Below are 14,987 nucleotides of genomic sequence, written 5' to 3' on the forward strand. Positions count from 1 at the left end.
TCCCTGCTGTCAGGAACTCAGTGCCCATCCCTGGGCAGGGACATGTTGGCACTCATTGAGCTGTCTCCGTGCTGGTGGCAGGACAGGGGCTGGAGACAGGGTTTGTGCAGGAGTGAGGAGTCTCCTGGTGGTTGATAGTGCCTGACTAGGCCAACAAGGCACAGGGAGGGCTCAGGCAGAGCCTGTTGGTGCCCCAGGGCTGCCCTAGGCAATGGCACAAGTGTTGGGGATCATGAAAGGAGGTTTGTGCCAGCACCAAGCCCAGCCTGGGGTGGGAAGACTGGGCTTTCTCAGGGTTGAGGAACATGTCCCTCCCCTCTGTCATGCTCAAGGCACATTTGCCATGAGCAGAGGGGAATCCCAGGGTTTAACAAGCCCTGTGGGCAGCCCTAGGTGGGTGCAAGGACACAGGTATGGCCTGTGCCAGTGCTGGCAGTTCTAGGGCAGCCAGAGTGACTGTGGCCAGGAGCTGCTGCCCCTGCAGCGCTGCTGCTTTCCCTGCACTGCTTTTGTAGTTGGGGCAGAGCTGAGAAATCTCTGCTGGTACTGTGGGATTTCACAGACATGAAGGATAAAGTCTCTGAACTCCCACAGCTACATTTTCTGAGCCCTGCAACACTCGAATACCTCTGAAACACTATTAAGCACCTGGTGCTGGTTTGTCTTTGCAACTGTGTCCCCTAAATAAATCCCTTCCCCATGCTGAGCCGTGCTAATGGCCTATTGTTAAATGGCCAGCCAGCACACTGTAAGCTGAAGTCATTATTTTTTCCGCTCATCACAGAAAAAAAAAATATCTCTCCCGTATCCCCCTCGTAGGAGAAGACTTAAACTGGGAAGCTGCAAACCCTTGTGCAGGGCACATGCCCCTTGCCCTGAAGCATCAGATGGGGGTCACTCAGGCCTCAGGAAGCAGCAAGAGTTTGCTGTCATCGAGCCAGACCAGGCACCTCTGTGGTGGGACAGGACAGCACCTGGGCTGGGGAGCAGCGCCCGCTCCACCACATGGCAGCAGCTCCTCTGTCGGGATGGTCTGGCAGCACCCACAGGGACCCTCAGCCCTGGCCCTTGGCACAGGTGTGTGCCCAGCACTGCCTCCTGCCCGCTCCCTGGCCCGGCTGCTCCCTGGCCCCCGCGCCTGTCTCTGTCTGCCGCCGTCTCGCACGTAAGCGGCTCCCTGGGAGACTCGCTCCATTTTTTTCCTTTAACCTTGAAATGCAATTTCCTCCCCAAAATACCCTTTTTCCTGTAAACAACATCTCTTTAGTGAGATTACAGCAGAAATCCCTGAGCTACCCGGTCCCGGGCGCTTTATCACCCGGTGAGCCCCATCCGTCACGGCCACGCGTGTGTTCCCGGCGCCCCGCCCTTGCCGACGGGTGATGGTCTTTTCATCACTTTTACAGATTTATTTTACAATAATTTAATTTCATCCTCAGCCCTGGGAAGACGAATTGGCCCCTGATGTGACTGGGGATTCAGAGCCAGTCTCATAAATTTGCCGCCTCTACACAAGGCTCTATTTGGAGTCCCCGCCACAGCTGTGAGCGAGAGTCCTTAAACAACGGGGGACGGGCTGTAAATCCCACATGTGGTGGAGGGATGCTGGGTTATTCCCTGAGCCTCAGCCCAGCTTGGTGGCTCTGGGTGGCCGCAGGGCCAGCGCAGGGCACGGGGCAGGGCATGGGGCAGACAGAACTCTGCAGGCAGTCCCAGCAGCTCTCCTGCAGCAGGGCGTGCCAGCAGTGCCCATGTGCCGGGGCTGTCACTGTGCTGCCAGGATGCCACCTGCCCACACAGGCACCACTGCTGGTGGCCCCGGAGTGGTGAGTGCCCAGGACCCATCTCTGCTGGCACGTGCCTCGCTTCCCAACTCACCAGAGCCGGTGCTGTGCCGATGCTCTGCCGGGCACAGGCGTCAGGGTGGTGCCGCCGGCCCTGCCACCGAGCTTTCCGTGTTCCTGCACATCTGTGCTTGACACATCTGGGACTCACTGTGCTTTCCCTGCAAGAGGCTTGCCAATGTAATTAAACTCGAGTGACTCCCCTGCCCCCAGGCACAGCCCCTCATTTCCCTTTGATTTATTATGTCTTCTTAATTTATTTAAATGAGCCTCGGTGTTTGCACAGGCTGGGAGGGGGCTGGCTGGAGCTCTAATTGCCGGAGCAAAGGGAGGGTAGCAGAAGGGCTCCAGGGGGGCTCAGCCCCACCCCAGACCTGCATGGAGCAGCCGGGTGATGCACTGTGGGGCAGGGGGCTTGGCCAGACCCCCAGCTGAGCCCCAGGCATGGGATGTACCTTTGGAGTGAAGCTTCCCTTGTGTGTGGTGGTGGTTTGGCCCCCCCCGGCTGCACCAGTGCCTGGGGATCTGCCTCAGTGGGGCTCTGTGGGAAAGGCTGAGCAGCTTTTGGGGTCAGTGTAGGGCCATCTCCCTGGGGCACTGCAGGGCAGTGCCTGCTCTGGCTCTGAGCTGGAAAAGGCAGGGGATGGAGGAGCCTGGCCAGGAAGCCCTGCTCAGCCCTGTACCTGGAGTGCACAGGGGCTGTGGTCCAGCCAGATCTCACTGAGGTTCCTGGCCAGGTGGGAGAGGTGTGCAGAACCCCAGGGGAGCCCGTGGCACAGCTCCAAGGGGTCAGTCTGTGCTTGAGGCCAGCGGAGGTTCCTCTCACTCCGTCCATCTGTTCCTCCTGCTTCCCCGTGGCCCCGCTCCCCCGGCTCCTGAAGGAGCTCCGGGTGAGCAGGCAGTGCTCCTCCTGCCTGCCCCGCGCCTGCCCCACGCCTGTGCGGCCTCATGCCCGGCTGGGCTCTGTGCCGTGCTGCCGGCCCTGCCATCCCCAGCCTGTGTTTGCACAGCTGATTGTTCCCGGCTCAGCGTACTGCCTTGCACTTGTCCCTGTTGAATTTCATCCTATTTTTTCCAGTCCATTTCTCCAATTTGTCAAGATCATTTGGAATTCTAATCCTGTCCTCCAAGATACTTGTAGTCCCTCCCAGCTTCATGTCATCTGCAAATTTAATAAGCACTTTCTCTATTCCATCATCCAGGTCCTTAATGAAAACATTGAGCAAACCAGAACCAGGGCAAGCCCTTCGCCATCCGAGCAGCCCGACACGTTCCGTGCTCACCATGCTCTGCCCAAACATCTTGGGAAAGGGTGCCAGACCTTTGCCATGCTGGCTGTGCCTCACTGCATCCCCCAGCTCATGCGGGACCTCTGCTTCGCTGCCCTGGAGTGGTGCTGGGACCAGCACGTGCTGCCTGCGTCAAGGGAGCTGGTGTTGGGGTGAGGCTGGGAGGGGACAGGGGTTTGTCTCCAGGGGGGCTCCAGTTCAAGCTGCCACTATCTGGCACGATGCCAATGGCTGGGGCCAGCCCCTGTGTGCTGAACACCACAGGGCCATGCCCTGCAATTCCCTGCTGTGGGACATGCCAGCGGTGCAAGGAGGGCATGTGGAGCAGCCGCGGTGCATCCCGAGCTGGGGTGCATGGCAGTGACCATGGCTACAAGTGGGGTGCTGAGAGGAACAGGTGTCCAGCAGTGGGAGGGCAAGAAGCCCTTCACCCAGGTAGTCAGTGTGGGCACAGGGGCAGCAGAGCAGCCCTGATGAGGCCGTCCTCTCCCCCCCCCTCACAGCTACCCACCTAAATTTCCTCCAGGTGAGGCTCTGCCTAGCCCTGCTATGTGGCAGGGACCTGAAGCCAGGCCCAGGAGGAGATGTCTCATGTGCTGCCCCTGGCTACAGCCATCTCCTTTCTTTAATTGATTGTAGAAAGCAATTTACAAAATACAAACTGCTGCCTGTGCCAAGCCCTGCGTGTCCAGGCAAAGCCTAATTTCACAGTAAAATTTCAAGTGCAATGAATGGCTTTTCCCAGCACCACTCCATGTCCAAGCCAAGAGCTTTGCAGGCTGCATGGACTGCGCTGAGTAGCCCAGAAATGGCTCTTCACTGCCCTGCTGAGCACGCAGCTCCCCAGGCTCGCTGTCACAATGGCCATGGCACCTCTGCCAGCACTCACTGGGCTGGCATGGCTGCATGGGACCACCATGGCTGCAGCTTGGTCTGGGGAGACCCACAAGCCCCAAATCTCCAAGCAGACAGCTGGATGCCGCAGGCATTCCGCATGGTCCATGTGGCCGTTGGGGAGGTGTCCCAGCAGGGCTGGCTGGTGCTGCAGTGGTGGGGGCTCAGCTGAGAGCTGATGCTCCCAGCCCTGGCTCCTTTCATATCAAAGTCATAATTTCATGGTCAGGGTCTAGGAGGCTTGTACAAACAGATGCATTAATTCTGCATTTAGTGATACAGGAATAATTGGTGTCACATCAATTAGATCAGTTCTTGGATACTGCAGTGATAAGTGCTGTGCAAAGGCCCCTGGGCTGCGGGATGTGAGGAATTCCAGCGGTGAGCAAGGCTGGTGGGGTTGGCAGCAGTGGGCAGAGCAGGGTTGGCAGGCATATTGGGTGCTGAGAGAGTGGCAGAAGTGTGCATTGCTTTTGCCTTTGCAGGACAGTGGCAAGGCCTGGGGCTCTCACAGTGGTCAGTTCCTAGGGCTGCTGTGCTGGGGGACACTGCACGGCCTGGGGGTGCAGGGGGAAGGGCTGGCAACGTGGCATAATGCCCCAGCCGTCCCAACGCGGTGCTCCTCTGTGTCAAGCCACTTGCTGGGCACCTAGTTCATCCTCATCCACTGTGTCCCTTATCCCTGGGGGGGGCAGGACTTTGCAGGCATGGTGGATTTTACTGGCTCGCTGCTCCCCACCCCAGCAGCTAATGGGAGGAGGCTCAGGTGGGTCTCAGGCAGCGTGGAGACCCCCTGTGCTCACGCTCCTACAGTACAGATTGGCACTGTCAGCCCCATCCCCGCTGTGGATTGTAGGCAGAGGTAATTTGCAGATGACAAATATCCCTGACAGTAAATATTTTTCCCACCCTCATCTCTCTACAAGCAGATAAGGTGGCAGCACTGTGGCAATACGGTTTCTGGAGGGAGACAAACTCTTTGGCAGACTTAAAAGTCTATTGTGTCCCCGCAATTATTTATAGATAAAGAGAAGAAAGCCAATAAGCAGAGAATGGGGCTGCACAGCTGCATTTGTTATGACGATGATGATGATGTTATCTCTCCCTCACACCCACACACACATCTCCAGCGCATGGAAACTCACTGCTGGCAACAATCAAATCCCTATCTGGGACAAGGCAGGAGAGGCTGGAGGTTTTGCCCTCTCCTCACTGACTTGCACCCAGCCTGTTTTGCCCCCAACACATAACTCCAGCAGCTTCTCTCAGTGAGCCATAGCACCCACAGGGCCCTGGGGTACCCATGCAACAGTGCAGTCCCTCCTTGGGGCACCCTGAGCTGCTGCCTCTTTGTTCCTGGCTGCAGCAGGATGTGGAGATCTAGTGGCATTCACCTCATTAAAACAGCCCTTGGGGTGCTGGGTGCCTTGTGGTGAGGGTCTGGGGTTTTGTGCAAGGAATATGGGACTGTCTGGGTCCTCACCAGCTTGTGCAGCAGGACTCCAGGGTGGAGTGGGTGCTCCCCGCTCCTGGCCAGGGTACAGGGGTGAGTCTGTCATCTCTCCCTGCTCCACACAGCCAGGACCTCCTCTCCCATCCCACACCATTGCTGAGAACAGAAACGGGGGTGTTTGGAGGGATTAACTGATGTGGCAGGCATGGGCAATGGGGGTCGCTGCCAACGAGCGTTTCTGCAGCCGGTGGAGCAGAGACACCCTGAGTGAGAAACACGGACTGCAGCGTGAGAAGGGGTCGGGAAGCACCACATTCTCCCTGTTCAGTGAGTGCTGCAGGAGCCCAAGGTGGGGGCCGGGGGACTAGCAGGGCTGGATGCACAGAAGGGAAGGGCAAAGAAGTTGTGGGCTCAAGGCCTGGGGTGCCGGGCACCGGGGTCCATGGGTGAGCTGTCACACGTGTGACACCAGGACCCTCCACTAGCCTGTGTCTCCCCATGTCCTGGGGTCCTGTATGGCATCACCTGTCTGCTGCAGGGGCAGGAGCCCCACCACTCCCCCGGGCATGCACAATCACTGCTCCTCCCCGGTACTGGGGGTGTGAGAGGGATGTGCACCCCTGCCAAGTGCTCAGCCCTGTCTCAGTGGAATCCCCATCCTGGGAAAGCCCCGGGACAAGCTCTCCAGCTGCAGACAGCATCCGAGACAGCAACTGGGAGCCCTTAACTGGGCTGGAGAATGGGATGATTTTTCATTGCCTCCTCATAATAAGAGGACAGGAGTAAGTGACTAGTACAGTCCGTTCACTCGGTAAAGATTTATACAATCACTTCATCCAGTAATTGGTATTCTGGGGAGAAAGAGAGCTGCAGCTCCAGCATCCGCCTCTATTTGTTTTATCTCTGTCTTTCTCTCTTTCTCTCCCCTTTTCAGAATGAGTAATTCTGTCCCTCACAATCCCATTTAAACAGAGCATTTGCAGAGTGAATAATTAGTTACATTCAATTAGACCTCACATGCTCTCCCTCCTCACTTTGGGGGACAGACGGGCTAATGAGATGGCACATGTCTAACATGCGGGAGCAGGCACTGAACATGCTGTGTGCCAGCCGGGAAGGGTCAGCCCTGGGGGAGGTGGCCCCAGAGGGGCTGGCCCACCACTGTGGGGAGACAGTCCTTTGGGGGCCATTCGGGGCCAAAAGCTTCATGTTTGAGGCCAAAGACTCTGCATCTGTGGCCCACATGACACCAGCCCCCTCCTCCAGCAGGAGCAGGGTCATATTTGTCCCCAAAACTGGGTGTTCTCTAGGCTGGTGCCAAGGGAATGCTGGCCAGGCTGGGACCACCCCATCGGCACTGCTGGGAGCGCTGAGCCCTGAGAGGAGGGAAAGCTCCTGACATGCTTTTATCTCCCTTATTAAACCTAACATTAGGTTTTAAGAGGAACCTTAAATAATGTGCCACTGCCTGTACAGGCAGTCGCTCCTTGCTCCAGCTGCTCCTGCTCTGGGATTTATGGCCTTTGCTGTGCCGTGCTGCCTGTGCTCAGGTGGTGGTGGGTCGCGGGCTGTGGCTGCTCCAGTACCTGAAGCCTGCACTGGGCTTGGTGCCACTGAAGTCCAGCCCCACACCAGTGTGTTGGGGGCCACAGTGGCTCTGCTGTTGCCCCCCAGCACCCTGCAGCAGGATGGACCCCACTTGTGCATCTGCTGCCGGAGCAGCAAGGTGAGGTCACAGAGCTGCCTGCTGCAGGCAGCCCTGCCTGCACTCTCGGTCCCCTGTGGGCCCAGACGGGGTGTGCTGGTGAGGTCCTGGGACCACGGTGTGGGTCAGCATAGCTAGTGGGGGCTTTTCCCTCCCTCCTCTGGTTGAAGCATCTGTCCGGGAGCACCTGCCCATGTCCAGAACGTCTCTCCCGCAGCATCAGACCTGCAAGCCCCGGTCCCGGGGGCGCCGGTGGGCGCGGGGGCTCGGGCTGCTCACTCACAGGGGGCGGATAATGACGTTTAATCACAGGTTTTTGCCAACGGTGGGTGGAGGGTGACGGAGCGCGGCCGCTCCCGCACGTACCGGCGGGTGCGCGGGGGAGCCGCGGGAGAAGGGCCCGCGCTGGGCAGTCCCGGGGCCAGCGCCCCCCGAACCCACCCGGAGCCCACGCGGGGCGGTGCCGGTCCCTCCCCGCGCAGCCCGCGCCGGTCCCGCAGCACCATCTCCCGGCCGCCGCACGCCGGTGTCCGCGGTCCGGCCCCGCCGCCCCGATCCCCGCCCCGTCTCAGAGCTGAGCCGCGGGCCCGCCGGTTCATCCCACGGAGCCCGGCAGCGCTGGGCGGCACTGGGGGACGGGGCCGGTACGAGGTACCCGGTGCCCTGCCCTGGCAGCAGCACCCACCGGGCCCTGCTCCAGCACGGAAGGCACTTCCACAGCCCCCTGGACAGCTGGCTGAGCTCTGCCGTGGTGGTCCCACACCCGCAGGCCCCACTCCTGGCCGTGGCATCCCCAGCACGCAGGGAGACTCTGAGCTGGGGGTCTTGCCATCAGCCGCTACACTCTGCTGAGGCAGCCCTGGTGGGTGCACCGGGCTCTGCCAGGGGTCAGCAGGGGAGCAGCCACACTGGGCTTCACTGCAGCACCCACTTGGGCAGCAGGATGGGACCCTGTTCTGTGCACCCATGTGGGCAGCCGAACCTCGCTCCATGTCCCTGTGCAGGCAATCAAGCCTTGCTCCACCAGGGCAGCCCAGGGCAGGTGGCCAGACCAGGTGCTAGCTGTGGTGGTATTCCCGTGGGGTGGTCCTGCCATGGTCCACCACAGCATCACATCACTCGCAGCCAGGCCAGATGCCAGATTTCCTCCCCAGCTGGAGAGGGGACAGTGGAGATGGTGCTGTTCCCAGTCCGTGCTCCCGTCGGAGGCAGTGCCCTGCGCCCTCACACCATCTCCTGCTCCGACATGCGGCTCTCCTTGCCATCCTCCTGGACCACGGGCTGGCCTCTGAGTAGGGTCTCCTGCACAGGCAAGACATTCTCATCCTGCTCCGTGGGCTGCTGCTTATTTGCGTTCTCTCCGGGCATCCCAGCCTTTATATGCACAGGGGAGGGGTCAGGGGCATGCAGCTACAACCCCCCCACCTCTGCACCCGTGTCTTTCCACAGGCTCCTGATACACTGCCATGACTGCCAGAGTGTTGCTCTGTGTAGGTCCCTCCCAAATGCTCAGTGCTTGCCAGCAGCACCCCAGGGTTGCCAGAGCCCCTGTCCTGCTCCAATCTAGGCAGCCTAGTTCAGCCCCCACCCCTACTGCCCTGCAAAGCCACAGTCCCTGCTCTGCTTATAGTGCATCCCCAGCTGTGCCCAGGAGGGATCCCAACCCACCCAACCTACTGCTGGAGGGGGGCTCTGGGCAGACTCACCTCCTTCTGCACCCGTCGTCTGGAATCTGGATGAAAAGAGGGACAGAGAAGGCTGAGTTCAGCGGGGAGCACTCCTGCCTGCAGGGAGCTTCCCGGGGTCAGAGCTGGGGCTGGTGCTGCTGCACCACAGGTCGTGCAGCTCACTTATTGTGCTTGCTGCCACTGCCAGGCTGGGGAGGCTGGGAGCCATGGCAGAAGCCAGACTGGACCCACAGGGCACCAGCACTGTCCCCCAAGAGCTGGCCTGGCTCAGGCTGCAGCCGTGCCAAGACGCCTGCTCCCGAGGACAGAGCCCCTGATCCAGCAGGGCAATGGGCTCGGGGAGCCCTGCCCTGGTGGTGTCCCCAGAGGGGCTGTCCCACTCTCAGCAGAACTGCTGCTGTCCTCCCCTGTTCAGCCCTGTTTGGCTCCTCTGGCCAAGGCACCACTTCCTGTGCCCCAGCCCCTCACCTCTGTCGACCAGGCAGTAGATGCAGACACCCACGAGGCACGTGACGACTGCGGCCATGACGGGGATCAGCACCGACAGCGAGGAGCGCCTGCCCGACTCTGCAGGGGGAGATGGGGTCAGTGGGGCACCCACGGGACACCCACAGGACACCCACGGTGACCCCAAGTGCCCCGAGCTGCCTCTGCACCAGGCCCAGCCCAGAGAGGCAGAAAAACATCACACCGGCCATGTGCTCAGACTCTCCTCTCCCAAAACCACCCAGGGGCAAGGCCAGCTCTTCCAAGTGCTGCAGGAGCCAGAGCTCTGGGAGGTCTCTGCTTTGCACCAGATGAGCCCTGGGCACTGAGCACTTACCGCAGATCACATCCGAGGTGTTTGTCCCTTTCACCTTCAGAGCCAGCCCCTTTTCTTCACAGCTGCAGGGAAGAAAAAGACCATGTAACCACAGCAGCAGCCCAAACACAAGGAAAGCCCCCAGGCAGGAACAGCTGGGGCTGGGCAGGCACCCAAGCTGTGCCAGAATGAGTCCTGTACTGAGCCTGCCGTGCTCCAGGGTGAGCAGCCACAGGCCCCCACTGACACAGCGGGATGGGGACAGCAGGTACACAGCAGTGTACCAGCCTGGGATCTGGTCTGGAGTTGCTGAAACTGCTCAAGATGGGAACAAGTTTAGGGACAAGGCACAGGAAGGAGTAGATACTTGAGACCTGTCTGGTCAGGGAGGCCCCAGGGCTTGAGCACTGCAGCTATGACAGAAAAGCTTACAGTGGACTTGATGACAGGCTACAAGTGGCTCCACGGGGATGTAATTTCTAGGCACAGATAAAAGCAAAGCGAAATCCAATGGCTGGCAGCTGAAGCAAGACTAATTCAGCATGGAAACAAGGCTCACGTTTTTACCAGGGTGTGCGATTAACCCCTCAAGCAGCTTTCTAAAGACAGGGATGACCTGCCAGCCCATGGCATCCTCAAAGCCAGACTCCCCATGGAGAGGACTTGTGCCTGGGCTGATGACTACAGCCATGGAGAGTGCTGGCAGGGAAACCCCAAGCAGGGCATGGGGCATCCCTCATTCCTTGCTCCCAGCACAGATGACAGGATGGATACCCCTGAAGGGGCGAGCACTCTGTGCACATACTGAAGGACCGTCACAAGGGTTTGGATGTCTGCCTCAACCTCACCCATGCTGCCCTGAACTTCACCGTGCTCCCAGCCCTCCTCCTCTCGCTCCAGCCCTACGCCAGCCAAATGCTGTGTCACTTAGAGACCAGCCCGGCTACCCAGTCCTTGAGGCTGCCAAAGAGACCTGCAGCAGAGGATGTGCTCACTGGAGCTGGGGGAAGGACATGGTCAGCACTCAGACAATACCTTGTCCAAGGATGGCATGGCTCAGTTTTAGAAGATACATTGGAGAAGGTGCCTTCTGCACAGGGTTCACAGGGGGATGTCTTCCTTTCCATGGCCTTGGCTAGAGAGGAGCAGAGGTGACAGGAAAGTCAGTAGGGGCTATGGGGGGCAAGGGGCTGCTGAGGCCAGGTGGGCAGCACGCCCTGTGGCAAGGCTATCAGGCGTGGCAGCAGGTACAGCTCTCCCAAAGCCCTGCCAGGGGCACCTTGCTGGGCGAGCTCCTGTTCCCTGCACCACCTGAGGTTGGTGCTGCCAGGGCATCGGACTCACCTGCCACGAAGCCAGAGCCGGGCCTGCAGGGCTGGTTCTCCACGCAGGTCTGGCAGCTGGTGTCCGAGCAGTGCATGCCGGGCTGGCACTGGCACACCGTGTTGTGCGTGGCATTTCCATGTGTCTTCACGATGAGTCCAGCGTCTGGGCAAAGGGAGAACAGGCAAGGTGAGACAGCGGGCAGGTGAACCTGGGAGGACATCAGCCTCCACAGTCCTCACAGGTTGGGTCCAGTGGCCACAGGGACCACTTACTGTGTTCACAGATGTCATGAGGAGCACAATGCTTCTCCTTGGTCCAGCTCTGCTGATATTGCCCCATCTCACAGAGGGTGCAGACAGAGGTTTCTGTTTTATCGCACTCGGAGACCAGCTTTTCCCCTGCAATAGATGCTGGTGAGGAGAGGGCAAGGGGGCTTTCCCTCTTTCCAGGCAGCATCTCTGCCAGCAGGACAGTGGAGCGCTGGTGGGTGTGGACACTGGGACTGCTGCAGCATTCTGCTCAGTAGCCAGGGCTGCAGGGGCCAGCTCGCCTGCTGGCTGCACATGCTGAAGGGCCAAGGCAGGAAGGGAGGGCTGTGGGGGCACTCCAGCACTCCAGGGACTGGGAAAAAACCTGACAGTGACAGCAGGAGCTGGCAAAAGCCATCACAATTTGCTAGTGCCAGTGGCAGCACTCTCCCAGCAAGCTGCCTTTGCCATGAGGTCCTGTGACTGCAAGAGTACAGACAGTCCCAAGAGAGCTGTGGCAGATTTGGTGAGGTCCAGGGCGTCTCCTAGGGTACCCACAAGGTCCCAGTTGTTCTAGTACTGAGACGACACAGGGAGAGGATGCTGTCAGCACTGCTGGCAAGGGGGTGGAGGGGCTCAGTCACACCGAGCTGGGCCCTGGCACAGCCCAGCCACAAGGTCCCCAGGAAGGGGTTTCCATACCTGGCCGACACCGGTTGCAGCACCTGCCCTTGTACTCATACTGCTTATCAGAGCACGTTAAGGCATCACCAGGCTCCCAGCACTGCAAGAAACAGGACCTGTGAATTCATACCCAGCACTCCCACACTGCCACACTTCCACAGGCACTGTGCGTGTTAACCTGCACCCCGAGGTGAGGGTTTCCTCACACCACTCTTCCTACGCCTGCACTAACCACAGACCACAGCAGCCACCCACTGCCTGATGCCATCAGTGCTCTCTTTGAAGTGGGGTGGCAGCAATTCCGGTAGGATGTCACCACAGTTCCACAGATTTCCTACTAGACGGTGATTTGCACATAACCCTGTGCCCCTGCCAACAGTGCTGTGGTCCCAGGCTGAGGGAGCACCATTCACCCATCTTCCGTGCCCAGAGCACCGACAGCCCCTTCCCAAGGCTGATGCACCGCCCCTAAGGGACAGGAAAGCCCCAAGCAAGCGCATCATCCATGCAAAGCCTGCCAGGGCCTGGCCTTGCTCCTCCTGGCAGGGGACTGCCCGGACAGGGAAGGGTGGAGAGGGAGCAGGGAATGAGTCCTTGGGCCTGCCGAGGTGCAGGAGGGCACCCGCAGCACGTCCCTCGCACAGAGCGAGCCCCTTGCTGCCCACCCCCAGTATCCCGGCAGCTCCTGGCGGACCCGCCTGAGCCTGGCCATCCTGGGGAGCGGGACTGGGGCTCCAGCAGAGTCGCGGTGCGAGAGGGCTGCAGGCGAGGGAGGGCCGGGCCGAGGGTGCCATGGGCGAGGACCCAGCACGACTGGGCAGTGCCGACCCCCGTGAGTCCCTCGAGCATCCCCACCTCAGGGAGGCAGCGATGGGGCCGCGGGGCTCGGCGGAGGCAGAGCGGGGATGCCCGAGCCCGATTGGCGCCGTCCCCGCCCGCACGGAGCCGGAGGGGAAGTGAAAGGGGCGCAGGCAGCCGGTTCCAGCGCCCCCGCCCGACTGGGGGTCCCAACCGAGGGCCCCGGGGCTCGCCGCTGCCGGTCCCTGCCCGAGGGGATCCCCGGGCCGGCGTTGGGCTGGGCTGGGCTGGGCTGCCGGGCCCGCGCCCTCGGGGCAAAGCGAAAGCGCGTGGGAAGGAGGACCTGGAGAGGAGCCCGGCCAGCCCATCCCGCTCCTCCGCCCGGCAGGCCGGACCGACGGACCCGACCCGGCCCGGCAGCGCTGCCGTGTCCCGCCGCCGCCGCCCTCGCACGGCCCCGGGACTGTCCGGGGAGCGGCCGCGCCGAGGGGACGGGCCGGAGAGGCCAGACCGGACCCCTTCCCGGAAAGCCCGGCGGGAGGGAGGGAGGGAGCGCCCAGCCACTGCCCCTGTCCCGATCCCTGTCCCGATCCCTGCCCCAATCCCGATCCCCCCGTCGCGGCCACACTCACGCCCAGCAGCGCCGCGGAGAGCAGCCCCAGCAGCCCCAGCCGGTTCATGGCGCTGAGCCCCGGCCGCCGCCGCCGCCCTAAGAACGCCCGGGTCCGTTCCCGCCCAGGAAGGGGCGTTGGGCCGCCCGCCCTGGGGCTTCCCCGCCGTCCCCCCGAGGCCGGGACAGCTCTCCCCGCCCGCCCCCACGAGCGCCGCGCTGCCCACCCGGCCCGCGGGCAGGGGCAGTGCCGATCGGGACCCCCGGCCCGGGGTCACGGGCAGGAGTAGGGGCAGGGGTCAGCCGAGGTCCGCGGGGAGGGGAGCGCCTGTGCAGCCCCCCCTCCCCGGCAGGAGCTCCAGGTTTCACTTCTTTTTTCCCGACAGCAGCTCAGAGCTGCAGCTCTTACGAGCACCTCAGAGCTGTGGCCTGGAGAATCCCCGTGGCTATGAATCTGGAGGGCCCCCACAGCTGTGACCTTGGAGAGCCCCAGTGGCTGGGACCATGAAGAACCTCTGTGGCTGCAACACTGGAGAGCCCCCACAACCACCACAAGCCCCACACACGTCAGCCCTGAAAGGGGAAGGGGTGACAGCACCAGGGCCTGGCTGTGCCTCCGTCTAAGTTCCCCAGAAGGGTTGCCAGCAGGCCCCAGGGAACTTCCAGCTTCCCTGCCCATTCTGGAAATGTTTCCTGGACTCCCCTTTCCATCGTGGTGGCCGGGCAGCGAGTGGCAGCTCCTCAGCATTCCTTGGTGCCTCGGTCACACGGGGCACTGCCGCCCTGTCCCCACAGCCACACTGTGCCCCCTCTGTCGTGGTGCCTGAGAGGACACACCACAGCTGCCACTTCCCTGGTCTCCCGGGCTGGTGGCCATGCGTGGCCATCGCCAGGTCACAGCTGCTCCTGGGGAAATTGGGAACCAACCGCATGCTCTGGATTCCCCAACCCGATGTCACTCCCCAGCCTGATGTCACTTCCCAGAACTGACTCGCTTAGGAGCACAAAGGGTCCCAGGGGGAGTCTCAAGGGCAGAGGGAGGTGGCAGTGGCGGAGAGGGGATTTCTGGGCCCGACTCCCCTGGACCCGGCCTGGGAAGTCCCCACAGCCCCAGGCACTGGCTGTGCAGGGTCTCCTGTGGCCCCGGGCTGTGAGTGCCCCTTGCTCCTGGTCCTGGGTGGCAGCAGGACCTGTTGCTCCCAGGCGGCAGGAGCTGCTCCAAGGGGAGCCCCTATGGGAGCCCCTGGTGCTGGTGCTCGCACTGCAGGGCAGAGCAGCGTCGGTGCTGCTGCTCAGATGGCCCTGGGGCTGGGGGTGCAGCACAGAGACCCTGACCCCTGAGCAGTCTTAGCTCCAGTCCCCATCTGATCTCAAACCCGACCCCGGTCCCGGTCTGATCCCAATCCCAGTCTGATCCGAATTCCGGTCTGCTCCCAGTCCCACTCCCGGTCTGATCCCAGTCCCGGTCTGATCCCAATCCCGGTCTGATCCCACTCCCGATCTGATCCCAATCCCGGTCTGATCCCACTCCCGGTCTGATCCCAATCCCGGTCTGATCCCAATCCCAGTCTGATCCCAATCCCGGTCTGATCCCAATCCCGGTCTATCCCGGTCGCGGTCCCGTCGCCTCCCCCGCGCGAGGTCCA

General features: G+C 61.4%; 1 protein-coding gene across 2 annotated transcripts; it reads right to left on the minus strand.

The window, feature by feature from the left end:
* Positions 1–7,748: 7,748 nt before the first annotated feature.
* Positions 7,749–13,457, minus strand: CD40 (CD40 molecule). 2 transcript variants are annotated; one of them, XM_017822589.1, is made up of 9 exons: positions 13,364–13,457; positions 11,952–12,033; positions 11,274–11,399; positions 11,020–11,163; positions 10,711–10,810; positions 9,697–9,758; positions 9,342–9,440; positions 8,892–8,917; positions 7,749–8,487 (listed from the first exon to the last, which is right to left on the minus strand). In XM_017822589.1, the coding sequence occupies exons 1-9, from the start codon at positions 13,409–13,411 to the stop codon at positions 8,410–8,412; spliced, it is 765 nt and encodes a 254-aa protein (XP_017678078.1). In that variant the 5' UTR covers positions 13,412–13,457; the 3' UTR covers positions 7,749–8,409. The 2 variants fall into 2 exon arrangements, with proteins under 2 accessions (XP_017678078.1, XP_017678077.1); XM_017822588.1 differs by having other exon boundaries at positions 7,751–8,559.
* Between the last annotated feature and the right edge of the window lie 1,530 nt (positions 13,458–14,987).

Source organism: Lepidothrix coronata, unplaced genomic scaffold (genome assembly GCF_001604755.1).
Source record: "Lepidothrix coronata isolate B3197 unplaced genomic scaffold, Lepidothrix_coronata-1.0 Scaffold99, whole genome shotgun sequence".
NCBI classification, from domain to species: domain Eukaryota; kingdom Metazoa; phylum Chordata; class Aves; order Passeriformes; family Pipridae; genus Lepidothrix; species Lepidothrix coronata.

Bases quoted from the DNA above. Each gene is read 5' to 3' on its own strand.
- CD40 (XM_017822588.1), bottom strand. From the start codon at position 13,411: ATGAACCGGCTGGGGCTGCTGGGGCTGCTCTCCGCGGCGCTGCTGGGC. The intron at 8,918-9,341 runs GTGAGGGGCTGG...CTTTTCATCCAG, and splicing joins CTACTGCCTGGTCGACAGAG to ATTCCAGACGACGGGTGCAG. The intron at 8,560-8,891 runs GTGAGTCTGCCC...GTGCATATAAAG, and splicing joins GACGACGGGTGCAGAAGGAG to GCTGGGATGCCCGGAGAGAA.